General features: G+C 48.7%; 1 protein-coding gene across 9 annotated transcripts in view; it reads right to left on the minus strand.

Annotated features, from left to right (window-relative positions):
* Positions 1 to 27185, minus strand: part of THADA (THADA armadillo repeat containing) — a 328075-nt gene that overhangs the window by 38965 nt on the left and 261925 nt on the right. For 8 of the 9 annotated variants that reach the window (XM_081833473.1, XM_081833472.1, XM_081833471.1 and 5 more), the window contains 5 exons: positions 20076 to 20440; positions 19357 to 19475; positions 18941 to 19013; positions 16028 to 16181; positions 14056 to 14187 (listed from right to left, as the gene is read on the minus strand). In XM_081833473.1, coding sequence (XP_081689599.1) covers positions 14056 to 14187; positions 16028 to 16181; positions 18941 to 19013; positions 19357 to 19475; positions 20076 to 20440 — 843 coding nt within the window. Of the gene's footprint in view, positions 1 to 14055; positions 14188 to 16027; positions 16182 to 18940; positions 19014 to 19356; positions 19476 to 20075; positions 20441 to 27185 lie in introns of those variants that run through there. The other variant, XR_014149251.1, reaches the window with a different exon arrangement.

Genomic DNA, 27185 nt, shown 5'->3' on the forward strand with positions numbered 1-27185 from the left:
AACCTTGCCTCCCTCTCCCATCCCCAGGTGGCCAGCCCTGGTTCTTGCAAGCTATGTCAGGAGGCACTTTGCCTATTGGGACTGGTATTTTTAAATTTCTGTGGTTTCTGGGGAGTAGATGTTGTAAAAAGGAGTGAAAATAAATTGAAGTTTGAAATTTGGTGAACTTTCCCCTGCCCCGTACATGTGAATAATGACTTGCTGATAGAAGCGGCTTTTTCAAAGATGAGAAACAATCTAAGATTTATGGACAAGTCTGTTCAAAAAGACCCAGCACTGCTTGTAGCCAAGGTGGAAACGTCAGGAGATTCCTAGATCTATTCTGGTTGGAGGAAGGGAAGGAAAGTGGGGAGCCTGGGGGAAAAGAAGGAAAAAAGATACCAGGAGGGGTTGGAATTGGCCAGGAGGTCAGCACTTGGGAAGATTTCTTATGCCCATTTTGTAAGTTCTACAGTAATATGAACATGACAACCATTTCCAACAAACGATGGTGAACAAAACAAATGAGACTGCTTTGCTGGCATTGTTTTTACGTTTCTACATGGATGGTGAGGAAAGACGGGGGCCAGGACAATTGTATGAATGGAGATGAATGACCCCTTTACAGGAACCTGGGAATTCTGTTTCTAAGGGTTCTGACCTCTTATGGTGTGCTTGGGAAGCCACCAGAAAAATAGTCCTGACAGTTTCTCAGGGTCAAATCTACAAATCTTGGCCAGAATTCTGCTCCTTGCTGGACCAGTCTCTTACAGCAACTGCTGTCCCCCCCGTCCCTCCCATCCCTCCGCGAGAGGCCAAGGGTGGGGCAGGGCCCTCCTGGGAGCAGTCCCCACACTGTGCATCTGGACAGCCTCCTGCGTCTTGTGGGTGCAGAGCCAACATTTTTGAGTGTATATTTTATAACCGCAGTTTCAAAGTATAAAAATAGAGTGTGAAAAATAAAAACAGAACTCACAAGCAGAGCCTCAGCCACCCCACTGGTTAGAAAGAGGTTAGAGAAATAATAAAATGAGAGTAACCAAATTGAAAACTTGAAGAGGGCTCACTTGCCTTGGCAAAGAGAATTCCAGCGCCAGACTTGCGCACACTCTCCTAAGTGCTGAGGGCAGCTCGGCTCCCACTTAAAGCGTCTGTTATCACTCCAGTCTCCCCTGGGGAGTTATTTATGAAGCAAGGTTTCCTGGCCAGGCTGCCAAGCAAGGCATCTTGCATAGGGACCAGCCCAGGCAAGAGGAGCTGAATGAAAAGCCCACAAAGGCTGGGGGTCGAGGTGCTGCTCACTTCTGCTTCTTCAAACACACCCAAGCTGTAATTCAAACCCTGAAAACAACCCGAATCCTTCTCCAAACAAAACCCAAATCTTTTATGTCAGGTTCCATATATTTTCCTACCTCCAGTCCCATCCCAGCTCCTCTCCACAGCAGAAATCAATTTACTCAAGAGAGTGAGTCCTGGGGAGTTTTCCTTCTCAAAGCTCTCATTTGGAACAGATTAAGGAGGAGGGGTCAAGAATATGATTTTTTTTTCTTTTACTTTTGAAACAAATTAACACACTTGAGACTTTGAGGCAGAACCACTATGCTCTGTGACTGGCTTTTAAAAGAAGAGGAGAATTTCATTTTCTGGTATAATGGGACTGCATTGCATGGGAAGCCCCTGCCAACCCATCCTAATTAACTAATTAATTATTATTTTTTTAAAGTAGGCTCAATGCCCAGCGTGGAGCCCCACACGGGGCTTGAACTCACAACCCTGAGATCAAGACCTAAGCTGAAATCAAGAGTCCGACGCTTAACCGACTGAGCCACCCAGGCACCCCCAACCCATCCCAATTTAGCCTGACCCTGAAGGCCCAGTGCTGGATCACTGGGCACTTTAGGGGCTCACCATGAGGCTGAGCAGGGGCCTCTCACCCAAAGGTAGCTGCTCACCTCAAACCCCATGCGCACATTCAACCCCAAAAACCATGGTATGTCAGCCTGACGTGAGCTACTTGAGAATTTAACACACCCAGCTTCACTGTGGTGGAGATCCAGCCCTTAAAAAGCTTACAGCGTGGGTGGGATCCTAACCAAGAAACAGTAGAAGAGCTAAACTGTGGATCTGACCAAAAGATAGATAGAGAGACAAAGACCTGGAGGCTTTGTGAGAAAGGAGGGCCTGGGGGCTGGGCCTTTGGAACCTGCAACATTTCTATAGGTGGATGACACATTAGGCACAAGCCAATATGAGTGAAAGCACAGAGAGGGAAGGCACAGGGTGTGTGCGAAGAGACGGCCCCATGGAGGAGAGAGAGGATGGGCTCTCTCCTCCATGTTCCTGTTCTCTGCCACCTCCCCATTAAAGAGATATCTTTCTAGTAAATTCTGGCTGTGAGTAATGCAATTGCAAAGCCTGCTGTCTTGTTTTCTAACAAAGTCTTTTAGTTTTTTGGATTTTTTTTTTTTTTTTTTTTGCATTTTGGGTGATGTGTGCGGTCTGAAGAAATGTAATGGGGATAAGCAACTAAATCTGTCAAGTTGGTGAACAAATGGAAATGAAAATTCTTACTGTTGATTACCAATTACTGCCTTTTCTTAAAAAATGGTCCTGGGAGTTACTAAAAAAAATATGGATGCCAATAATGTGGATGCCTGTTGACTTTAGGTGGAATAATACCTAAGAGGGCAGAGGCCCAACAGTTAAGGCCGAGGCTCTATCTGATTTGTGTCCCCAGCTGTTAGCAAGCGGCCAGAACTTTCCAGGAACTTAGTAATTAGTGCCTGTGTGAAAATAAGAAGATGGGAAATGGCGAGAAGTGAAGGTCTATCTCCCCAAATCCATTCTTCCTTCCTTACACAGAAAATAGACCTTTCAGCCATACACATGTCCACTTAGCTCACATCTGTGAGCTTCCTTTGCTGAGTCATGTGGCGCGTGACTAAGTCCTGGGTGATGAGACACCCCTGGAAGTGGTGTCTATAACATTCAGGTGGGCATTCCCATCCCTCCTCCCCACTCACTGGAGTGTGGCTATGGCTGTGGGAATGGCAACTGCCCCCCCGGATCACGAGCGGGACGGTGCCTCCTGAAAACGGCAAAGCACCAAGAAAGAAGGGGGAGTTCTCTAGTGATTGTGGACCATCACAGCCGCACACCGAGCCTTTTTCTTCTTTTTTTCAGAGAGAGAGAGAGCGCACCTGCACATGAGAGTGGGGAGAGGGGGCTGAGGGGCGGGCAGAGGGAGAAGGAGAGAGAGAATCTTAAGCAGCTTCCAAGCTGAGTGTGGAGCCCAATGCGGGGCTTGACCTCACGACCCTGAGATCATGACCTGAGCTGCAACCAAGAGTCGGATGCATTTTTTTTTTTTTTAAGATTTTATTTATTTATTTGACAGAGAGAGAGATAGCGAGAGCAGGAACACAAGCAGGGGGAGTGGGAGAGGGAGAAGCAGGCTTTCCGCGGAGCAGGGAGCCCAATGTGGGGCTCGATCCCAGGATCCCGGGATCATGACCTGAGCCGAAGGCAGACGCTTAACGACTGAGCCACCCAGGCGCCCCAAGAGTCAGATGCTTAACTGACGGAGCCACCCAGGCGCCCCAGAGCCTTTTATGTGAGGAGGGTGAAATAAGCTGCTACCTCGTTTAAGCCACTTTTAACTTGGGTGTCTTACAGGTGCCAAATCTATACCCTGACTAAAACACCAGCGGCTTCATGCTTGAGATCCCAAGAAAACACTTCAGAAAGTCTGTCTCAAGATCGGCCCCAAAGTAAGATCCTTCGTTGTACTCTACCAACTTGAGTACTTCTGCTGGAGGTGGGGCTGCGTGGAGCGGGAAATGGGGCGGGGGGTGTAGGGGAGGCAAGCTGCAGTCAAGGCCAACCTTTGTTTCTGATTCTCGCGTGATGCTCTCCGCCTTTGCTCCTTTAGACCAGCTTCACAGGAAACCACTTTTGAAAATCTGGATTACTGAACTACACGAGGATCTCCCACTCATTTAGATGATGTCTGAGTGACCTGGCCCAAGCATATCTCCTTACAATCCCATTCTCCTCACAGCATCAGTGTATGTGTTCACGTCCAAACTGCTTCTGTGTCTTCTTTACAGAGAGCCACCCTGAAACGCGTCCAGATTGACCACACACCAGCCTACACGTGTATCCAAATGCACACACTCAACACGTGCAGGTAAGAATACTCCCCGTGGAGCCCCATGACCACCAGAGCCACCTCCTACTCTGTTCTGCCTACAAGAGCTTCTGCCCTGTGGATTCCTGTGGTCAGAAGAGAGCCTCCTGGGGTCAGAGGAGAGCTGCTGGAGCAAGGAAGCCTGGCGATCAGCCTCAGAGACTTGAGAACAAAACCTGGGCGTTTCATGGGCAGGATGAGGGCTTTCTAGGCTCTGATGTTACTCTTCACACCTCTTGGGATCACAATGGGATGCTGAAGAATGAGGGGCTACTACAGTGCCCAGTTATGTTATGACAGTCTGGGTTTGACACTCATTTGGTTTTGGGGACTGGAGGAAGAAGGAAGGTCATCCTCTGGCCAGTCTGCAGGTGAATGGACTTGGGTGGGAAAAGGGGTCACGTACCCGGGTAGGTGTGGATGAAAGGTGTGGAGGGAGGGCTCAGAAAGGGCACTCCCTGAGGAGCTGGGGTGGGAGGGGGGTGCAGCCTGCCAGTTGGGGGATGAATGAAGATGGGGATCCATCTGGTCACCCTGACAGGCGATCCTAACTCCTGAGACTGGCTTAGGTTCCAAAGGGAAGACTCTTCGCAATAGTCAAAGAGGAATCCTGCGTCCTGGTGCAGCCTAACTGAGAAAAATTTAGGCTCCTGAGTTGGAAAAAGGAAAGCACAGAGATCAGAGCTGAGGCCAGAGCAGGAAGAGAGCAGAGCTGAGGATCGCTGGGCTCTGGGCTTGTCCTGACTAAGCACATCAGTGCCAGAGAGCCTAAGCCCCAGACTGTGGGCTTATCATCACCCTCAGGGGTCAGTCACCTTGGGCCCAGGGAGCTTGGCTTTCAGGAGCAGCAACAGTGGAGGCAAAATGATGCAAAACTGACCCTCATTTCCTCGAGAGGAGCACGTTGTTGTCTCTGTGGGGCTTAGTCACGGAGAGGCCATGGAAACAATCCCATCACCCCAGCAACCAGGCCCAGCCAGGGTACTCAGCAGCAGTGGCAACCTGCTCCCAGATTTAAGACAGGAGCATAGTTACCATCTGCTTTTGCACATCATGGGGCCAGCTGCCAGGGACGCATTCGCCAGGACGCAGGTGAACGTCACGGCCCAGCTTCCAGGGACACGGTGATGGGCAAGGCAATTTGGTGCGTGGTGAGTGGGGCTGCACTGGGAGAAGAGAGAATCAGCTCCTGACAGCGTCCCTCCTTCAACAGATGTTTCCCTGTTTCCCTTCACCCTCTGCCGGCGAGCTGCCAGAGGTCCACCTGGGAGCTAGAATCACAATTCCTGCCTTGTTGTGTTTCCTCCCCTGGACCCTAGTGACAATACGGATGAACACCCAGAGGCCCCGAGAGCGAGGCCCAGGAGAGAGCAAGGCTGCAGTGTCAGGGCTCACCGCAGGGTGTGGTTTTATTGCTGGGAGATGCCTGGTTTCGTAGAACACTCTGTTCTTCTCACCCCTGTGATGCTGGAGTTCCTTCAGGCCCTCTCTCCAAGGCAGTGTTCCCTCTCCTCTGCCCCTACCGCACAGCTCCTACTTCTCCCCTTGACCCCATCCCAGGAGTCCAGATTATTCTCAGGAGCGCCCCTACATTTCTGTCACTTCTAGAAGCCGAGGCCTGGGGAGCAGTAGAGAGAAGCGCTGCTCTGTGTCTCAGTGGGCCTGTGTTTTAGACCTTTTTCCCACTAATTATGTGACACTGGGGAAATCATTTACCTTCCCTGGCCTTAGGTTTCCACATCTAAAACCCTCAAGTCCCGTGATCCCTTTCCTTTAGGATCCTTGGGAAGGGGGGACAAAAGCCTTGATGTAGGACCTCCTGCCACCTCCCACTGCAGCCACCCACCCTTGCCGCCCCAACTCCCACTGCCTTCCCCAGGACAAGCTCTGTCTCTGAGCTCTTGGGTCCCCAAGCCATTTTCCTGGGCTGATTCTAGTGTCTTCCTTTTGAACACAACAGTGACTTTAGAAGACCTTCAGCATCCCTCTTTGGTTAACTCCTTGGCTCCAAACCTAGAGGGCTGGGTTTCGAGTCCCCTTTGTGTGTCAGAGGAAGTACTGAACGTGCAAGGCCTTTGTCCCTCTGGACCCTGAGCTCCATCGCTGCTCGATACTTCTCTTCCCCCGGGCCCGGAGTCCACTGCTTCAACTCCCTGACCTTCAGCTGATTCGTATTTAAAATGGAGGCAAAAGTAAAATATCTCAGAGTGGCTGTGAGAATTGGAAGAAGCCAAGAGTGCCTGCTGGGTGATGTTCTGCATCTCCCTCCCCCTGCCACTGGCTGACTCAGAGTGGGGAGGAGACCACCAGAAGAGGCCCCAGGAGGAAGGGGCCTCCATCCTCAGAGCTGCTGCCACCAACTCTAGGCCTTCCAGATGGATCCATTTGGCACTGGCCCGGGTCCACTGACCAGGGCCTGAGGATCAACTGGAACTCTCCCCTGGCTGGTCACGTCCCAGCCCAGTGGGCCACTATGGATAGAATTCTTGCTCAAGAAATTCCACCTAGTGTGAGACAGAAATGAAATGGCGAGGGAGGGGTACAGCTAGTCCAGGCTCTGCCACCATGGCCTTGCCTTAGCAGGTGCCCCATCCGTTCCTTGTTGAATTACTGTCTCTGGGAAGACGTGGGGCCTAAGGTAGCTGAGTCTGCAGCAACAAGGACCTGCCACCTCCAGGCAATTTCATAACAAGGAGAATCCAGGGGCGCCTGGGTGGCTGTCGGTTGAGCATCTGCCTTCGGCTCAGGTCACGATCCCAGCATCCTGGGATGGAGTCCTGCATCAGGCTCCCTGCTCAGTGGGGAGTCTGCTTCTCCCTCTCCCACGGCTCTCCCTGCTCATGCTCTCTCGCTCGTGCTTGCTCTCTCTCTCAAATAAATAAAATCTTTAAAAAAAAGAGAGAATCCAAAGTGCTCTACACCTCCCTTGCCTTAGGTTGATTCTAAAAACACTGATCTCTTCACTGTGTTTAACTACTGTGAAGGACACATTCCTCCATTCCTTCACCCAACTGATCATCCAACGGTGATTTTTTGCTGAGCATCTGTTATGTGCCAGGTTCTGGGAATATAGCAGCAAGCAGAAGAGACAAAAATCTTGCCCTCTTGGAACTTTTATTCTGGTAGAGGGAGACAAAGAACAAAGTAAGGAAACGGTAAAATAAGACAGTGAAAGGACTACACAGAGAGTTAAACCAGCAGACGAATGGGTGGCTACTCTAAACTGGGTGGTCGAGGCAGGCTGCTGCAGAGATGCCACCGAAGCAGAGATTGAAACGACAGGAAGGAGGTGAGTTAGCTGTGTGGGACCAGGGAAGACCATTCCAAGCAGAGGAAGTGGCTAGTGCAAAGGGCTTATGGCTGGCATGAGCCTGGCGAGTTAAAGAACCCTGAGGGAGGCGGGAGCGGCTGGAGCAGAGAAAGAAAGGGAGCAAGGACAGCAAATGGGGTTGGGGAGAGGCAGGGGTGAGGTCGGGTAGAGCTTTATATGTTACCTTAGGAGTTGGCTTTTATTCTGAGAAAGAAGGGAAGCCAAGGGAGTGCTCTCAGCAGGATGGCAACATCATCTGATCTACTCTGTAAAAAGAGCCCATTACTGGCCTCATGGACAAGGAATGGCAGGCAGGTAAGCGCAGAGGCAGGAAGACCTAGCAGGAGGTTTTTGCAGAAGTCCAGGAGAGAGATGATGGTGGCTTGCACCAGCGCATGAAACAAGCCTGGTGGACAGGCAATTTGTAACTATTTCTCAAACGAATATGCTCGATGTCACCACTTTTGGCCTTGTACTTAAACAGTAAGAGAAAAAGCTTTGGACCATCTAGGCAGCTATGAAAGGGGGATTGAGAAAACAATTCAGAATTTAAAAACAGGCAAAAAAGAAATGATAGAGGCCAGTCAGGCCTGGAGACGGGTGTGAAGGTTCATTCTCCTGTAGTGGTTATCCTATTTGGGTCATTTTTCTCCAGAAAAATGTACTTGGTATATACCCATCAGGTTACACTCAGGGAGCAGAAAGCCCTCTAAATCTGAGTCTGGGGCCGGGCCCTGCCACCCAAGCATGGAAGAGACAGTGTGGGGATGGTGCCGGTGAGCAGGTTAGGGAGGCAGAGGGAGGAGGGAGGCCATGCTCTGAGGGCTCCAGGACCACCTGGGAAGCGCCGACAGCACAGGGCCTCCCCCCGGGCGTGGGGCTGGGTGGGCAGGAGGGGAGGCCTTGGCTCGCAGTCCTGGAAGTTCCAGGGGTGGAGCTGCCTGTGAGTCAGCCGAGGCCCCACAGCTCCGGGGCTTTGCTGACCGGGTGTCACCGCGGGGCCGCTGTGTAATGTCAAAGTGACCCGGCCTCCCTCCCGGCCTGCTCAAGGCTTGGAGCCCAGGAGAAGAGTCGGCGCTGTCATGCTGTCTCCCAGGCTCTGTGTGGGCGGCAGCTGTGCATGGTGCACGTGTGCGAGGGGGCAGGGGCGTGGGTGCTGGGGGAGGAACACGGTTTGGGGGAACCTGGGCAGACGTTAGGTCTTTTCGTCTCCACTGTGCCCTAGGCCAGATGACCTGCAATTCTGCCCACCAAGCTACCTGCCAAGGCCCTGTCCTCTAACCTCTGAGTCTCAGTTTTTCTACCTTCTGCTCCTGCCCCGCTCTTTCGCCTCCCTGGTAAGCTCTGCTGTGACTCTGGCGTCTCTGGGGGTCCTCATGCTGAGCACAGAGACTCTTACTGTGTCTTCCGGGTGACCCAGGGCCGTGGTCCCTGCAGTCCTGGGCTGGCTCCCTGGCCCCGCAGTCTGAGACCCAGACCTGAGCGGTAAGGGTGAGGAAGGGCTGCCAACTCTTCGCCTGCAAGACCCGGATGGTGGGTCACTCAGGCCTACCGCTCCGGTTGCCCCTGGAGCTCATTCTTGCACGGAGGGCCAGGCTGCCTGTTCTGGGGCACTTCCTTGGTTCAGAGGGCACTCTAATCTCCTTAGGAACTTGGGGCAGACCAGACAGTTACTGACTGTTAGGCAGCCTACCCTGGTCAAAGAGCAGTCCATCAACACAGATTGAGCACCCACAGTATACCTAATGGGAGAGGGTCTAGCTCGTGGGCTAGGTGGAAGACAAAGCTACATGAAGAGAGTAGACCATGAAGGGCAAGGTGGGGTGAGGCACATACAGCAGGGGTTCAGAGAAGGGGAGATCCTGGGAAGCTGGGCTGGTGGAGGTGGGATTGAATGTGTCACCACAAAAGATTTCTATCTGGCAGGATGAGCAGAAGCTTTACATGATTTTTTGTGGGTAGGAGGCCTGGTGCTTCTCTTCTGCGTGCGTGCGCGCGTGCATGTGTGTGTGTGTATGCGCCTGTCTGTCTCTCTTTCTTAAAAGTCCTTTACACTTTTGGGGGGCGCCTGGGTGGCTCAGTCGTTAAGCGTCTGCCTTCGGCTCAGGTCATGATCCCAGGGTTCTGGGATCGAGCCCCGCATCGGGCTACCTGCTCCGCGGGAAGCCTGCTTCTCCCTCTCCCGCTCCCCCTGCTTGTGTTCCCTCTCTCACTGTCTCTCTGTCAAATAAATAAATAAAATCTTAAAAAAAAAAAAGTCCTTTACACTTTTTACATGAGAAGTTGCTACCAAGAAGTCATGCTTCTTGAACCTAAACACTGGCAATGGGTGTGGGGTCTGGAGCCCCTCCAATTTCTCCCCTGTTGCTTTTACCCAGAACTGTCTGCCTAACTTGAGAGTCACACAAATTTCGTGAGTTAAATGTACAGACTGTCCAGGTTGGTACCACCCCCTCCCCCCGCCCCCATGCCCAATGGAAGTCCTTGTTCGAGTGGAACCCAACATGAAATCCTGACGTGAATGGAACAGACATGAGTGAGCTGCTTGGGCGAGAATCAGGAGCCCAGGGAAGCAGAAGTCGCCGAGCTGATGGCTTTGAGTGTCTCCTGCTCTGGAAATGACAGCTCTTTTCAGAGCATTTCAAGGCTGGAAGTAAGGTCAGAGCAGGGAAAGGAGAAGGTGGAGCCTCACCTGGAGCCCTGCCCTTACCCTTTCTTGTCCTAGCTGCAAAATTCAATCCCCTATTCCTGAGTCCAGAAACACCATTTCTGCTGTCCCTCTCGGTACTCTGTGGCTGATCTAGGAGTAGGGAGGTGAGGCGGGTCGTGCTTGCAAAGCTGAGAGAGGCTTGGGGGTGCTCAGAGCGGTGTTGACGGGCTGTGGGTTTTACCTTCCAGGTGACCAGGTGGGAAGAAGCACATGTACGAGGTCAGCAGGCAAAAAAGGTGAACAACAAATCCACCCTCATGAGGGCTATCTAAGCACGGGGTTATTTTCTCCAGGCCTCCCAGAATCATTAACCAACAGACACCACAAATCTATACCTGAAGCCAGCCATGCGCAAGGGGACATGCTAGGGATGCAGTCTGAAGGATGGGTTTAATGCTTGGCTCTTCTGTAGTTTTGAGTACCTACGCCAGGGCTCCCAGGAGAACTGGGCAGTGTGCTGGGCAGGGCAGTTCGTTCTGTTCCCACAGCAGATAAAGGCCCCCTTTTGCCCTCTCAGTTTCCAGCACCAATTTCCCCAAGGTCTAAGGAATCCTCTGTCCCAGATCACAGTGCCTTGTGGCCTCTAAGCATCCTTCCTGATTCCTGGTAGTTTCACTTCCTAGAAGGTGATGGCTTACCTGCTTACATCGGTGCCAGAGGCACGTCTAGGCGTTTCTCCAGAGATACCTCATGGGTTTGAGGCTGTGAAGGCCCCTCTGCTTTCCCTTGTCTCCCACCTCCCACCAGCACCAGCACCAGCAGTCCACCTGCCATGCTCTCCCACCCCGCCCCCACTGACAGCGGCTCGCGACCCGCGACCCGCTCCCGGCTCGTCTCCTGGCCGGAGGTCTCCCTCCCCTGCCCCAGCCCGGGCCCGTCGCGCACACTGCTGCTGAAAAGAGCTCCCCAGACAAGACGCTGGCAACACTGCTCCCCCACTGAATGCCCTCTCCAGCCTCCCATCACCTACAGAAGGAGGTCCTTAACTTGGTGTTCAGAGTCACCCCAAGAGCGCGTGCCCCTGCCTTTCCAGCTTTATCTCCCACCCGACTCCCCTGGCCTCAGCCTGTGTTCTGGCCACCGCGCCCCCCAGTCAGCTCCCAAGTTCTCCCCAACTCCCAAGTTCTGGCTCTAGCTTCTTCTGCATTGAAATGCTCCTGTTTGTGTCCCATTTACCCGGTCTTTTGGGCCAGCCCCACTCTCAGGGGCCTCCCTAGACCACACAATCAAGATGCACCTGGCACGTCCCTGCGCCCCCAGCACACTATCAGACAATGTACATGCAAAGCTCTCTGTCCACAGCCAGCCCTCACTGATAGGATGGGGTCTCAGAGGCAGGGAGTCCTTGTGTTTTATTCTTAGGAGGAAAAGTGGCAATTTTTTTTTTAACAATATTTAGCCTTCTCAAAGAAGACATTAAATATTACCACGATTTAATACTAATATTTTACTATGGCGTTCATTAGACCACTGATTTGGGGAGAAAATTAAGGACATGTATTTTCAAGCTATTCAAGACTCAAAAGTGATAATTAACTCTGAACACCACGGAGCAAACCGTTATAGTATGGTCTACAAAATCCCTGCATGCTGAAGGAATGAGAAAAGTTACCATCAGCCACTTGATATCCTCAAGAAATGTCAAAACAAGACAATATTGTTCTTGTGTGTCAGCGGGCTGAACTTCTGACCACAGCAAAAATCAGGAGTGTTCCTCAGCCTTCAGCTACTTTTCAGGCCCAGACAGGAAGATGTATATGTTTTGCTTGAGAAAATCAAGCTGTATTATGGAGTCCTGTCTAAGCATTGCCACCAGGCTGAACAAGGAACACACGAGGAAGTCCTGAGCGACTGTCCCCACATAGCAACATTATGTTGCTGAGACCTTTGAGGAATCTGGCTTGGGTTTGATTTTTTTGGGAAGCAAAAATTCACCCAAAATGAATTTAAAAAAAGGGGGGGTGGGCAGGATATTTTCAAATAACTTAGGGGAAAGGAGTCACAGAGAGGGCTGAATTGTTGGGAAATCAGTCAGATGGTCTAGCAATAGAGGCTGTGTTGGTGTTTTCAAATTGTGGAACTGGATTCTTTTAAAAAAACATTTTATTCTGAAATAATTTCAAATATACAGAAAAGATGCAAGTATAGTAACTCCATATCTGTGTTTACTATTTACACGCACACATGATTATTGTTCCTGAACCATCTGAGGGTATGTAACAGGTGGTGTGCCTCTTTGACCCCTTAATATTTCAGTTGTGTATTTCCTAAGAACAAAATAGTCTCTTACAAAACCACAGTACAGTTATCAAATTCAGGAAATTTAAAATTGATTTTAATCTACAGACAATATTTCAGTATTGTCAGTTGTTCTAGAAATTTCCTGTACGGCTTTTCATCCCTCTAGCACAGGATCTAGTCCAGGGTAACACACTACATTTCACTGTTATAGAATCCTTGTCTTTTTCACACCTTAGATCCTCTTTTTATAGGCCAAGGTGAGGAATACAAAAATAGGTAGCCTTTTACATTTATTTCCCTAAGAGGCTTTTACACACGGATATTTACATGTGAAAGGCACTTGATATTTAATTATTGGTTTGTATTTCTTGAGGAAAAAATTTAAACTAGAAGGAGGAAGATCATGGCAATACACTTTTACTATAGGTGAACTTGGGGAAATTCTGAAAGAAATAGAAGTAGTCGGGTAACAACTATGAAGATCAGGAGGGAGTAAGTCCACTGATGAATTCCAGTATGCCATAACCTTTCCCATTTTTGGTGGAGAGGGTCCTAGAGAAATCTTGTGAGTATTGTATTCCACCAAATATTTACTGAGCACTTGCTGGGTGCTCTGTGTGTCCTTCTAAGGGAAACACGCAATCGGGAAAAGGAATGAATCACTAACGGCGGAATTACAGATCCAGGAACTTGGACAGGCTGGGAAGCGGGTGGGGAGAGGGCTTCTTGCACATCACTCCCAGAATCAAACTGCATGTCTTCCCACTGAGAGGCAAAGCAGGTCCCGACCAAACCTGCTCTGGAGCAGCATCACCAAGAGATTATTCAAAAACCAGCTTCTCCCACACATGCCATGACAACAGGGGACTCTAGAATGCGGAAGTTCTTATTCCAAGGGAAGCCTCCAGGATCCCCAGCCACTGGGACGAGGAGCCCTGAGTCAGTTACAAACCCTGTATGGCCACTCCCCCTCCCATTCTGCTGTCCATTCTGCTCAGCCTGTGACCTCTTGCCTCCAAACGCTGTTCTTGCTTCTCCTTGGGATGGCAGACCCAGAGATCCTTCCTGACAACCCAAGTGCAGGGAATGCAAGTCCACCAGAGCAGACATCCTCCCAGCTGGCGACTTGTCCAGAGGTGTGACCTTGCTTCTACTCCCAGTTAACTTGACTCATACTCATCTGTTTCCATCACATGTGAAAACTAACAGAAGTACAAAATGATAGATCTATGATTCCCGGGTTATGTAACCACACAGATAATCATGACTTAGCCTTATTTAAAAAGGGTGACAATGTAACTAGCTAACAGCACTGTTTATTAGATTTCTATCTTTGAAGACGATTTTTCTCTATGATGTCCTAGATATCAGGGGTCAGCAGACTATGGCTAGCAGATCAAATCTGGACAGCTGCCTGTTTTTGTACATAAAGCTTTATTGGAACACAGTCATGCCCACATGTTTACCTACTGTTTAGGGCTGCTTTCCCACTAAAACAGCAGAGTGGAGACAGAAACCGAATGGCCAAGAACGGTTAAAATATTCACTCTCTGGCTATTTACAGAAAAAGCGTGCCAACTCTGTCCAAGAGAAATAAGGCACTGCCGAAGGGTAAGAATGAGGTACCTGTTGATTGGCAGGTGCTTCCTTGTGACATGGCAGTCACTACAGTTCCCGTGGCTGCATCTCGGACGGCTTGCTCCTCACTCTGCAGGAGGGTGAGGACACATCTCCAGAGAGCAAGTGTATCCTGCAAACCTAAGAAGACCAAAAGGAATTCAAATTACCTACGGTTCAATTTACAAGCAGGTACAAATACTGCTTTAAATCCATGGTGGTGGTGGGGGGGTGCGCCTCAGTGGCTCAGTTGGTTAAGCGTCTGCCTTCGGCTCAGGTCATGATCTCAGGGTCCTGGGACTGAGTCCTGCATCGGGCTCCCTGCTCAGTGGGGAGTCTGCTTCTCCCTCTCCATCTGACCCTCCTTCCTACTCATGCTCTTTCTCAAATAAATAAATAAAATCTTTAAAAATAAATAAATAAATCCACGGTGGAAGAGGGTAGTCTTTTTTTTTTTTTTTTTAAGATTTTATTTATTTATTTGAGAGAGAGAGAATGAGAGAGAGCACATGAGAAGGGGGAGGGTCAGAGGGAGAAGCAGGTTCCCCGCCGAGCAGGGAGCCCGATGCGGGACTCGATCCCGGGACTCCAGGATCATGACCTGAGCCGAAGGCAGTCGCTTAACCCACTGAGCCACCCAGGCGCCCCGAGGGTAGTCTTTAAATGAGCAACAGTCATGCCTTTCTTCCTGGGTATTTCAAGAAAGGAAGACTTGGCAGTCAGATTAACAGTGGAAGAGAGAGGGCCGTTGGGGGCAGGTTTGGAAATATCTGTCTTTTTTGGGGGGGAAGGCTTCTGGAGGCAAGCAGCCCTAGGCAAGGGCCCCTGGAAGGTGTGGCCCGGCTGACTAAGGCCCTGGGCCCAGCTGTCCACAATGATTCACGATTCTTAGGAATGAAACTTTACGCATCAAGAATGCTTTGGGGAAACAAGCCCAGTGTTGATTTGAGTGACTGCTTGAGCTTATAAATTCTGAAAGCAAAGTTTCAATCAAGATTATACTTTGCAGTGGGGTAAGCACTGAAAAGGGGAGGGAACCACAGAGGACAGCCTGTGCCACGTCCATGTGGGGCCCACTCTCTGACCACATTGCCCCTGGGCAGGAGCTCTATGTGGTCCCTGTGCTAGGCACTGCTGGGGACAACGGGACAGGAAAAGACAGTACATGCCCCTGAGCAACGGAAGGAACATCAAGTCAAGGACACAAGGCAAGGAGAAGTCAGGGATGGAAATGGCTGGCTGTGCCTCACAGCAGGGAAAGATCACGGTGGACCGGTGTGCTGGAGGCAGACTTCATGAGGGAGGCGACAGGTGGGCAGGGCCTCACAGAAAGGAAGTGTGTTGTCTGTCTAGGGGGCAGGCCCAGGCTTGGGCAGGGTCACAATAGGAGACCCACAGGAGACCAGCACTCATCACCCCTAGCCTTTCAATGGGGGACCTGCCCTGTCCTAAGAACTCTCCTTCGACTACCCTCTCCCTTATCTGCCCGCAGACAACCTGGTACCAGAGACACCAGGGCGTTAGTCATACCAAGATATGAGTTCCCTACCGATGATGCACAGAGCCTGTGCTGGGAAGTGGTGGCCGACGAGCAGGGAGGGCTGGCCAGGGCACAGAGCCACGTGAAGGGGTGTTTAGATTTTATCCTGAAGGCAATCGGAACCCACTCAAAGGCTTTAAGCAGTGGAGTGAAATGATCAGTTCTGTATTTCAGAAAGACTGCACAAGCTTTTGGAAGTATAAGGAGAATGGCTTTGGGGGTAAGATGGAAAGAAAGGAGGCCAGTTAAGAGGCTGTTGGTGAAAAAGGAGGAATTCGGAGGGTGGGGGGAACACATTTGAGAGATGCAAAGGTATGGTGCACACGGTCGGTTTTCATCTTCCCTCCTTTTTTATCCTGGAGTACCTATTCATGTTTTTAGCTGTTTGGTGCAATGGACCTCGGACCTCAGACCCCCCACGCCCTGGCCTGGTGCACTTACCAAGAATGGGATGGAGGCTGGTGAGCAAGAACGGTGTGGTGCTGGTGAGGGCTTCAGCAGCAGCCAGCCTGGACTCTGTGGGAAGGTGTTCTCCACAGGAGAAGGCGACCAACTGAACCCACGACTTCAGTGTGGGGGCCACCGAGTCCCTGGTCTGAAAGCACAAAGCGTATGGCAGGTCCGCACGTGCAGGTAGGGGCTGACATGGAATTAGATCTGAGCCACATACCCCACACTGGATGTGCAAATTAGCTCTTACTGCAGGGGAAGAAAAGTTTTCTAGTTGTTTTTCCAACCCAACTAGGGAGAAATAAACAAGCTCAGGGAAGAAAATGTGACTTGTCTTTCAGTAATACTGAGTCACTAGAACTAGCAAGAAAGTTCCTGGAGTCTTTCTGATGCAAATCAGGGTATCAGAACATTGGTGTATTTGACAGTTTCAGTAAAGACAAGCCTTCTGGGGAAAGACTATGGTAGCAAATAATACTGTTGTTTCCCATAGCCAGATGCTCCTTCTATCTTTAGTAACAGAACCTCAAATTTTGGGCTGGGCATAAAGACTACATTTCCCAGACCCCCTTTCACTTGGGAGTAATATATGATTAAGTTCTGACTAATGGTGTATTATTTTTAGGTCATGCCTTAGGAAACAGAGGTGACCTTTACTTCCCAGGTTTCTCTTTCCTGCTAGCTGAACAAGGACAAGATGGTGGAAGCTGGAGCAACCATTTGGGACCATCAGATGGAAGCCATGTTGAAAACAGCAGAACAAGGTCCAAGGGTCTGGGGACCCAATAGTGTCATGCCACCGTATCTGCTTTGACTGCTGTGATCTGGTTTAAGCCACTGTATTTATGAGTTTCTGCTATAACATGTAAAGCAGCATCCTAACTAACATTATGGTTCCAACAAAGCTCTATTTTTCTATAGTAACAGCTTTTTTTATTGAGATACGATTCACATACCATACAATTCACCCATTTAAAGTATATAGTTGAATTCTTAGTATATTCACAGGTTTGTACAACCATTACCACAGTCAATTTTAGAACATCTTCATCACCAAAAAGAGAAATCCTTAGTTAACAACCCCCATCCTGTCATCCTGTCAGCTCCCAGCCCTAAACCACTAATCTACTTTCAGTCTCTATGGATTTGTCTATTCTGGACATTCCATATAAACTGAACCATACAATACGTGGTCTTTCATGACAGGCTTCTTTCATTTAGCATATTTTTAAGGTTCATCCATGTTATAGATGTATCAGCACTTCATTATTTTTTGTGACTGAACAGTATTGTTTTGAGTGGACATACCACATTTTGTTTACCCATTCATCAGTTGATGGACATCTGGATTGTTCCCGTCTTTTAAACCCTGATTTTCTATGTATTCTAGAAAGGGGATTATTGTTCCAAATGTACTTTACTTCCCGTATCAAAGAAGCCTCTTTAATTGTTCAAAATTACTAACGATGGGCCTCTGTGGAACTAAACAGATGAGCATCTTAGACCTTGAGGAAGAGGCCGACTCCCAACGTACAAAGAAACCCAGGTCTTCCTGGGAACTTCTTTTATGCATTTCTCTATGGTTTTGTTAATTTTTCTCTCCCTGGAAAACTCCCAATTTTTACCAAATACTGCTTCATTCAAGTACCAAGCAGTGCCTCTAAGACACACATGAATACTGGTTAAAAATGTCTGTGGATGAGAACGAGGTCTTTTGGCAGATGGGACAGGCTGCCCTGTGACTGCTTTCTTAGAATTTCTTTTTTTTCCCTCTGGGCTGTAGTTTTCTTTTCAGCAAATCCTCTCCCTTCCTACAAACCTCTCCCCTTCAACCCACCAACACACACTACTGACTTTTTTTTGGCTCTTTGTCTCTCCTGGTGACCAGCCAACTTTGGCCCCCTGGCCTGCCTCTGAATGCCCCACAGCAACCGTGGATCTGCTTAGCTCTCACCCTCTGTCCCCTCTGCCTAGCCGCCGCTCTCTGGACACAACCACCTCCTTCGTGAAGTCTTCTCCTTAGCAGCCTCGCACTCCCTTCCTCCTCTGGATTCCTCCGGCCTCCTCCCTAGCAGGGCATTTAATGTCACGATCTAACGCTCCTCCTTGCTCATGACACTGTCCCTCCGTCCTTGTTCATCTCCCAATCTCCCACACCTCTGGCTGTGCTGCTTTACGGTAAGGAACTGGAACCCACGGTGTTACGCTGCCACCATCACAGCGTGGTCACGTGTAACCAGGAGCTTCAGGTAATATTACTGTAGTATCGACTGCCTTCTACTTGTAATAATACTCTGATAGGGACAGCTTTCTGATGCCCCTAAGTATACATGTATTTGTCTTAAGGCATCTTCCCAGGAAGCTGTTTTGGTTACTTTGGTTCCATCTTTCCCCCAAAGGACATGTGAGACAGAGGGGGCACATCCAGGCCTCCATACAAAGCCAGCTGGGCCATGTTCTGGGGGAACAGTTAAGCCTTAGGGATGTATTTTCATACTTAGTTGGCCAGGGTGCAATCCCAGTGACTTGCTCACTCGCTCTTTGAAAAAAGAGTCTAGCTAGAAAAATAGGAAAAAAACCCACAAAGGGTTGGGTGTGTGTGTGTGTGTGTGTGTGTGTGTTTGTGTGTTGGTGTTGTATGAGAGGAGGTTGTGTTACCCTTATGGACTCAAATCAAGCATGCCCAGGACAAGAGAAAAGAAATGCTGATGGTGGCGCTCAGAAAATTCTACAGAAGTTATACCCAAAGTGAAACATCCACATGAATAACATTTTTGTAGAGGCGACACATACATATGCCCCAGTGATTCTGCTTTGCTGAGACAGTTCACTTTCACCGACGCTTTCCTGGTAAATAAGAGCATGAAGACCCAGACCCTAGGCCACAGGCCCAGTCAGCCTTACCTCCTCACACGTCTGCAGGTGGTGGGTGATCACTCTGGAGGCAAGTCTCAGAGCTACACTTTGAATTTCAGACCTAGAAAAAGTAAGCCAAAAACACAAAGAAATAAAACCAAATGTACTTTGTATACAGATGGGTTTTTGTCAATAGTCTGTAATCCATGCCATTGCGAATGGTGGACACGCTCACCTCAGGGCCACACAAATGCCACCAGAAGGGATTACCTTTTGGTTATTAATGTGAAAACTCTGACATCATTCTATGGCTTGAGCTTAGAACATGCTCCCAGGCTGAGATTTAGAAGGAAACACAGGACCTAAGCCCTTCAGCGAGGACCGTGCCCGAGTTCACTATGTGACTGACTGCTGGGACAGACCCCACATCATGCCGGAATGCACGGGGAGCACTGGGGGCAAACCTTTCATTGGAAGCAATATCCATCGTCCAGATCAGGAACTCCTTTGGGGTGAGGTGAATACAGTGCTCCGTCTGCGGAAGCCACTCGCTGGGGTCCATGCAATGGAGAATCTTCAGTATCTGTGTGTGTCAGATCCACGGGAAAAAAAATACTCAGGAAAAAGTCTCCAGAAGCCAAAGAATCATCACTTGTACCAATAAAGGGGTCTACCTTTCAAAAAGCATCACTGACTTCTTATTTCCCCCTTAATATTTTTGGGAGACCAAGACAGGGTGGAGCAGTGACACACCCAGGGGACCTTAGTGACCTGGGATCAGAGTCTAGATGCCCCGATTCCTAGGCCAGTGCCCTTTCCTTTTGATGATGCTTTCTAGGTGGCCATCTGTCCCCAAACAGCCATGTTGACAAAGACTACCCTCTACCACATTCTACCAATTTTCAAGGCTGCGTTTCTTAGAGTGCTGATGGCTTACTCTCAACCTCTACCTTGGCTTATTGCCATCATTACCATTGTGATCACTTTTTTTTAGCTCCCTTCCATGCACAAAGCCATGACAAGCACTATACAAAGAGAGTCCTTGCCCACTGGATGCGGCATCTCCTTCCTATTGCTCCTGGGGAAGCCCAACCCAATCCTGCCTACGTGATCTTGTTACGGCGAGCTTGCCAAAGAGTGAGGGGAGCAGAAGGGAAAACGGTCAGTACACCAGAAACTTTACCTTGCAGAAGCATTCTGGGTGATTTTCCTTCATAGCCAACATCAAGAATGTCCCTCCCATATTCCACAGCAAGGGTGGCAGTCCCTTCTCTCCTAATCCAGAGGCTGCTGTCGAGAACCTATCCAGCAGGGCGTCTAATGTCAGCAGGCGCACTTCAGGGAAAGAAGACTCCAACAGCTGAGAGAAGAAGATGGGAATGTTCCCTGTCTGCTCTCCAGCTTGGGCTGTGGCGATGGCTAGTTTGGTGAGGCTCTGGAGGTACTGGGGCAGGCCTGGCACCGTGAAGGTGTAGGGGAATCCCGTTATCAGCTCTGATCCCGAGATGATCCTTCTGACGTCCTCCCAGAAGCCAAGATGCTCCACAGCTAAAAAAGCAAAAAAGTGAAGGGAAAGAGGTAATCACTTTATTCAAAGTTCCACAAAAGTTCAGTGGAGAATGCAAGGCGCTGGGTACACAGGGTGGGACTACCAGATGCCTTTCTTGAATAGATTTCACACGAATGATGTGATAAGTGACTAGCCCACTTAGGTTCAGAAGTCTGAAGGCATGAACCAGAAGTCTGAACCTAAGTGGGTTAGTCACTTATTACATTTGCCCAGAAGCAATTTCTGTTTAGGTAATTCATAGTGTTTCCCCTAGAGGGACAAAAGGCATTGCTATCAGAAAATGTGCTCCTGGCACCCCTCCCCAACACTTAATAGGTATGAACTCAGGGACCTCCCGACTTACTAAGCCTCAGAGTTGAGCAGGACATCTAGTCCAAACTTCCTTCAGGGGCTCAGATCCCTCTATAGCACCTTTCCTCAGAAGCTCCTAATCCACCCCTACAGTGACTCGGAGCTCACAAGACAGACCGCCTAGTCCATTGTTAGGAGATCTAAGTATCACCAAGTTCTCTTGAGACTTTCTACTCACTGGCCTAATTCTGCATTTTGAGGTTCTCAGTGAACCCTTCAGGCATGATAGCCCCCATCTTCTCCAGATGAAACACCCCTACTTCCTTCAACTACTCCCCATATGGTGGGGTTCATCTTCTCTTAATAGTCTAGCTGCCCTCCTTTGGACATGCTTCACCCCTCTTAAGGTCTGGCGTCATAGAATGGAACATGACTCTCCCGTGTGGTACGACCACAGGACGATGACTTTCCCTGTTCTGACACTAGGTTACTGGAGTTGCATCACACTGTTGACTCATGGAGCTTAAAGTCAACTGAAACCACAGCCTTTCTTTTTTTACATGGTCTACTGAGCGTGGTGAGTCATCTTTCTCCCACCTTGTACTCAGTCCTTAATCGGGACTTGTTTTCTTTGTTTGTTTGTTTTAAACCCAAGTAGAACCACCGTTAAATTTTATCTCCCTGTTAAGTTTTATGGTCTCCCTTTTAGATTGCCAAGATCTTTTTGTATTCTCACTTCTGATCAAAAAAACACTTATTGCCTGCTTACTATGTGCTGGGTGCTAAATAAAATAAGAACACCTTCAGGAGTTTCTAGTCTAGTTTGAGAGTGAGAAATGAATGACCAGGTAATTCCAATACAGTGGTGTAAATGATAATCTGAGTTTTCAAGGGAAAGGGAGGGGAGAATGTATTGGAGCCACCGAAGGCAGAGCAAAGGTCCAAAGGCATGAATCAGAATGGACCATGTGGGGAACGACAGGCAGTCTGATATCACTACAGCATGGAGTTCAAGATGGGGAACAGCAAGAGACAAGGCTAGAGAAGTATTGTGGACAAGACATTCAGAACCTCCTAGGCCATGCAAAGGAGCCTGGACATTCTTCTGGAGGCAAGGGAATGCCACTGGGGGGTTATTTCAAGCAACAAGGTCAGGCAGTAGTCTAGGAGAGAAATGATGAGGGAAGGAAGGGATAGGGAGGAGAAGATGGATTTGAGAAGTCAGTGAGGGAGTAAAATGGGCACTACTGGGTGACTAACTGGGGGAAGATTCTTCGGTACCTCCCAGAACCCCGATGCTCCATACAACACATTCATCATCCAACAGTTGTGTAAACCTCAATGTGATAAGCATGCCATAAATGCCTGCAATCAGATACTTACTGAAGCTGTGGACTGGGCCAGTGTGGAGGGCAGAGGGCATCGGTGAGTGTTAGAAGCGGCTCCCTGTCCCGTCCCCCGCCTACTCCAAACTCTCACCAATTCATTACTAGTTATAAATCCTCCTAACCTGACCATCCTGTGCACGGAATTTCATCTACAAGAACATCGGGATAGACTTCATCAGAGGCCTGGCTGAAATTTAGGTATCTCTTAACTTGGTGAACACTACTGACTTCTAGAAAACTATCATAAACATAATAGAAGTGTAAAAGATTATGGTAATAAAAAAACACTTACTTGAAATTGCAAAATCTCAGAGGCTTGCAATAATTCAGCAATTAAAAACATAGAGTGTTCACGTTACACATCAAATTGTTAAAAAAGAAGTTTGCCCCAAGAGGCAAGGTGGGGGCTCAAGCTCCAACATGACTGGGCCCCCTGGAGGACACCATCCACCATCTGCCAACTGTGGTTGCAGACACACTTCTGCTCTTAACTCAGAGTCTGCGGAAGTCCAAGTTCAAGTAGGAGGGCAGCCATCTTTATAAAGCGGCAAGGAAGCCCCAGGTAGTTGGGATCCTCAACCTCTGTGTCACCATCTCTATTTTCAATGCCTAAAAACCTATCCCAGTACAATTTAGTAATGACACCACCACACCATGTGGTCTCCAGGTACCACTTCCCTACCCTTCCCACCTACTGCTGCCTCAGGACAACACTGTCTTAAAATTTTCATTTGTTTGGCAAGGAGTCAGAAACATGGCTCAGATTCTGCTCTTTAGAACGTAATTAAAAACAGGAAGAACTGTCTAGGCCATTCTGGATAATTTTCAGAGGAACCTGTTATCTGAACGAGAGATATTCCTGGCAGAGTGCATTGTTCATTGGACTCAAGAGCCAGGCACGCAGACCCATTTTCTTCCTCTAGGGCCTTGAGGAAGGATGAAATCATCAAGAACCTAGGGCCTGAAGGCACTGGCCCAAAGACAGGGAAGATGGGGGACAGGCTTAGGAAGGGCTCCTTTGGGACTTCTTAGCCTACACTGCCTGTGGAGTTCAGTGCAATGTCATAAGCATTCACTGAGCATATATTAGGTACTTTGGGAGAAGGAGATTCAGAGTTGGGAAAGAAAAATTACTTGCTATCAAAAAGCTTTACAACTAAGCTTTTTGGGAGGATAAAGACAGCTACAAAAAGTACAAAATGCTTAGTGCCCTAAAATTGTCAGTGAGAAAAGCTAGATTTATGTGCCATACACTACAGAATGTTATATACCCATTGTTCAATGCTAGGAATAATTACTTTTAGAATTGACACTTGAGTACTATTCTAAGCACCTCAACAAGTATTAACTCATTTGAAGAAGTAGGTGCTAGTATTATTTCCGTTTTACAGATGAGGAAACAGAGAGGTTAAGTTACTTGCCCAAGGTTGCCTGGGACGGGAGGTAAAGAGAATACACGAGCCATAAGAAAGACCAAAATAAATGTGATGGGCACTTATTTTCTATGGGAAAAGACAAAATAAAAGCTTTCAGGAGGGAATAAAATTTAAGATGGGCCCTGCAGGCTGCCCAGTGGTGCCTGACTGGGGGAGGAAAGGGCAAATGCTCTAGGGGAAATTAAGAGACAAAGAGTGGGGTGCCTGGGTGGCTCAGGTGGTTAAGCGCCTGCCTTCAGCTCAGGTCATGATCTCAGGGTCCTGGGATCGAGCCCCGCTTCTGTCTCTCTCCCCTGCTCGAGCTCTCCCTCGCTCAAATAAATAAATAAGTAAAATCTTAAAAAAAAAAAAAAAAAGAGAGAGCAAGACAAAGACTGACCTGTGACTAGGTTTGCTGAATTAATGTGTCAGCAGGGGAGCTGTGAGGTCAGGGCTACAAGCTAGGAAATAACCGAATGACATTCATTTAGACACTTTCTCCTAGCTGCTTAGGAATCAAACAAACAAGCAAACAAAAAACAAAAACAAAAACTTTGTTGTGCACTCAGACCCAAAGAGATGACCTAAAGCAGAGTTTCTTCAACTGGAGAACTGGAGTGAGCCTCAGAATCACCTGGAGGGCTTGCTAACCCATAGACCGCTGCCCGGGCCTCACCCTCCAAGTGTCTGATTCAGGAGGTCTGTGGAGGAGGCTGAGTTTGCATTTCTAATAGGCTCCCAGGTGATGCTGCTGCTGCTGCTGGGCCAGGTGCTTGAAAACCACTGCCCTCAAGTGATGCTTCGTAACCAGAGCTTATTAAAACCACACGTACCTGAATCCCACGCTTGCATGCTCGGAGTCCGTTGGCTTGAGGTGGGCACAGACACCTGGAGTCTTAAGAAGCCAACGGCTAATTCTGCTCTGTACCCCAGCTGAGAACCATGCTCCTAAGACTCGACCATGTTCACAGGGGCCTGTTGGGCTTCTGGGTGGGGAGGTAGGGAGTTGCAGTCCCAAGCAGAGCACAGCTGATTCCAGCCCAGTGGTTTGCTAGAGTGAAGGACTAGAAAATTCCCCTACACCCCTTTTCTCTTACAAATAAAAACATCAAAGGAGGGAAAACCACCAAGAATTCAGAAGAATGACTAAGCACTAGAATAAAGGCCCCTGGCAGGCAGGCAGGCCTCAACGCCAGCTCACTAGGTGCAGGCTCTGTTCTCGGTCTAGGATTTTGCAGTGAAACAGACCAGGCTCTGTTCTCATGGCGTTCCCATGTAGGTGGGGACCTCAGACCACCCCCTGTGCCTACAGCGAGGAGTTCTTGAGCTGGAACCGGAGGCTGGAGTTAGAGCTAACAATACTGTCACATAAGCAGCTGCAGTGACTAGAGCTCTAGAAGAACCACCATGGCAGGGGACACTTGACTGCGTGTGTGGGGCGAGCGTGGTTATAAAGGACCGGGTGATTCTGGGGTGACTCTCCCAGGCTTGGCTGCCACTGCTTTACCAGCTCTGCACCCCACAGCTGGTAGACAGAGTTCACCAAGTGGTTTCACAGCCAGGACTTCTTCCTGGCCAAGCACCGTTTCGTGTCCTGCCCTACCAAATGCATTTTCCAAAGTCTAGATCAACATGGGGTGTTTCTTTCCATTTCCCTCAGTAACTGTTGTCCACAGCCCGCAAAAAACTGAGATCAGTTCTTCGATGGGATTCCCCAGTCTGAGGTTTAGCCCCTCTCTTCTTTGGAAGATAACATTTCTATTTGCAATTTCCATTTTGATTGCTTTGGGTTTCTTCTTTCCAATCTTTCTTAGAAAGCCAAGGGTTCCAATGAAAAGAATCAAGTCCCTCCTTTAACGGCCCCATCTTATTTTTCAGAAATTAGACGATTTTTGCAAACTTATTGATTGGAGTTTCTTCCAGTCGTCCTTGTATGGCAAGTCTTTGGACTTTCTCATCAGTGTGGTCATTTTAGTCACCCAAGTATGTATGACTGATTTTAAATATTAAATTTGATTTCATTTTTGAAATTAACTTTTTGTTTCTTTAGAGCAAGCATGTTTCTAGCCTTCAAAGGAACAGCTTAATGGCTGGATTCACTCGGAAGGACAATACCTCCTGCTGTGTTAAGTCCTCATTCAATGGAGAAATAATTCCCAAGTCTGGAATCCAAGGACCAAGAAAATGTCAAAAGCATTGTGACAATTCTCTCTCTCTCATGAATAAACAAATAAAAAAGAAAGAAAAGGGCGCCTGGGTGGCTCAGTCGTTAAGCCTCTGCCTTCGGCTCAGGTCATGATCCTGGGGTCCTGGGATCGAGTCCCGCGTCGGGCTCCCTGCTCCGTGGGGAGTCTGCTTCTCCTTCTGCCTCTGCCATTCTCCCTCTCTCTCTGTCTCTCACGAATAAATAAATAAAATCTTTTTTAAAAAAAAAAGCATTGTGACAGACTGGTACACGTTGCCAACTTTTTATCTTGTCAAGGAAGGATGTTAAAAACCCACCATCAGTTACCATTTTCATGCAAGAAAAGCTATCTTAACACCAAAAAAGGTAGTAAATCCATAGTGTCATCCTAAAAGGGTAGTTCTTTAAAGACATCCAGCGTTAAGAAAAATCTGCCATAGTGTCCTTTGGTTATAGTCTGATTGTGAAAGCGTTGCCAGGGACCGGCAGAAGGGAACTGCAGTTTTGGGGAAGCTGGTAACAGTTTCCTGAGTGTGATCTGTTTGGACAGCATGACTACCCTGAACAGAGGTCTCCTACGGAGGAAGCGCAGGGACTCCATCGAGTCCCTCGGGGCAGCGAGCAGAGTGCCTCTGGTAATCTCAGATGTGTTATTTTAGCAGTTCTTGGTTCTTTGGCAAGTTGCAGATTTCAGTGTTGTGTCTGCAACCTGAAGGGTGATTGCTAAAGTAACTGAATTTCAAAGCTGCCAATCCCTAACCAACCAAGGTAGGGTGTGAACATCAAGCCGGCTGCTGAAAAAGGATTTAAAAGCAGCACGTATTTTGAGCAGGGACAGCGTCCTATGTCACAATCCTGTTTTATTATTTAGGGAAGTCTGTCTTCTCCCCAGAGGAGGAACATAGCCCCGAAGGGCAGGCCTGTGGGTCATTGATCTTTGATTTTCTGAGCTACTCATATAGATTGGTTAAAACTTCTTAAAAAAAAAAAAATCAACATAATCTTAAAAGATGCATGTTAATCTAACTGCCTTAATAAGGGCATTCTGGGAAAAAACGTGGGATGATATCATTGCCACATAATTATGGATACAGTGGTGTTTCACCACAAGAGCATTTAATTTAGGTGAATTTACCTCGAAGTACTCAGCAGAGAGAGAGAGAGATCGGAAAATACCAATTATAAGAGGTTAGTTTCACCTGGCACCCTCGTCCCTGAGTGTATTTCCAGAAGGGCAGTTGTGCTGCTACCTCAGACCAGAGGTGCTCAGACTTCAGTGCGGAACTCCATTTAAAAAACCACCCGAGGGCGCCTGGGTGGCTCAGTCGGTTGGGTGACTGCCTTCGGCTCAGGTCATGATCCTGGAGTCCCGGGATCGAGTCCCGCATCGGGCTCCCTGCTCGGCAGGGAGTCTGCTTCTCCCTCTGACCTTCCCCCTCTCATG

Source organism: Leptonychotes weddellii, chromosome 10 (genome assembly GCF_054177405.1).
Source record: "Leptonychotes weddellii isolate Sample4059 chromosome 10, ASM5417740v2, whole genome shotgun sequence".
Taxonomy (NCBI): domain Eukaryota; kingdom Metazoa; phylum Chordata; class Mammalia; order Carnivora; family Phocidae; genus Leptonychotes; species Leptonychotes weddellii.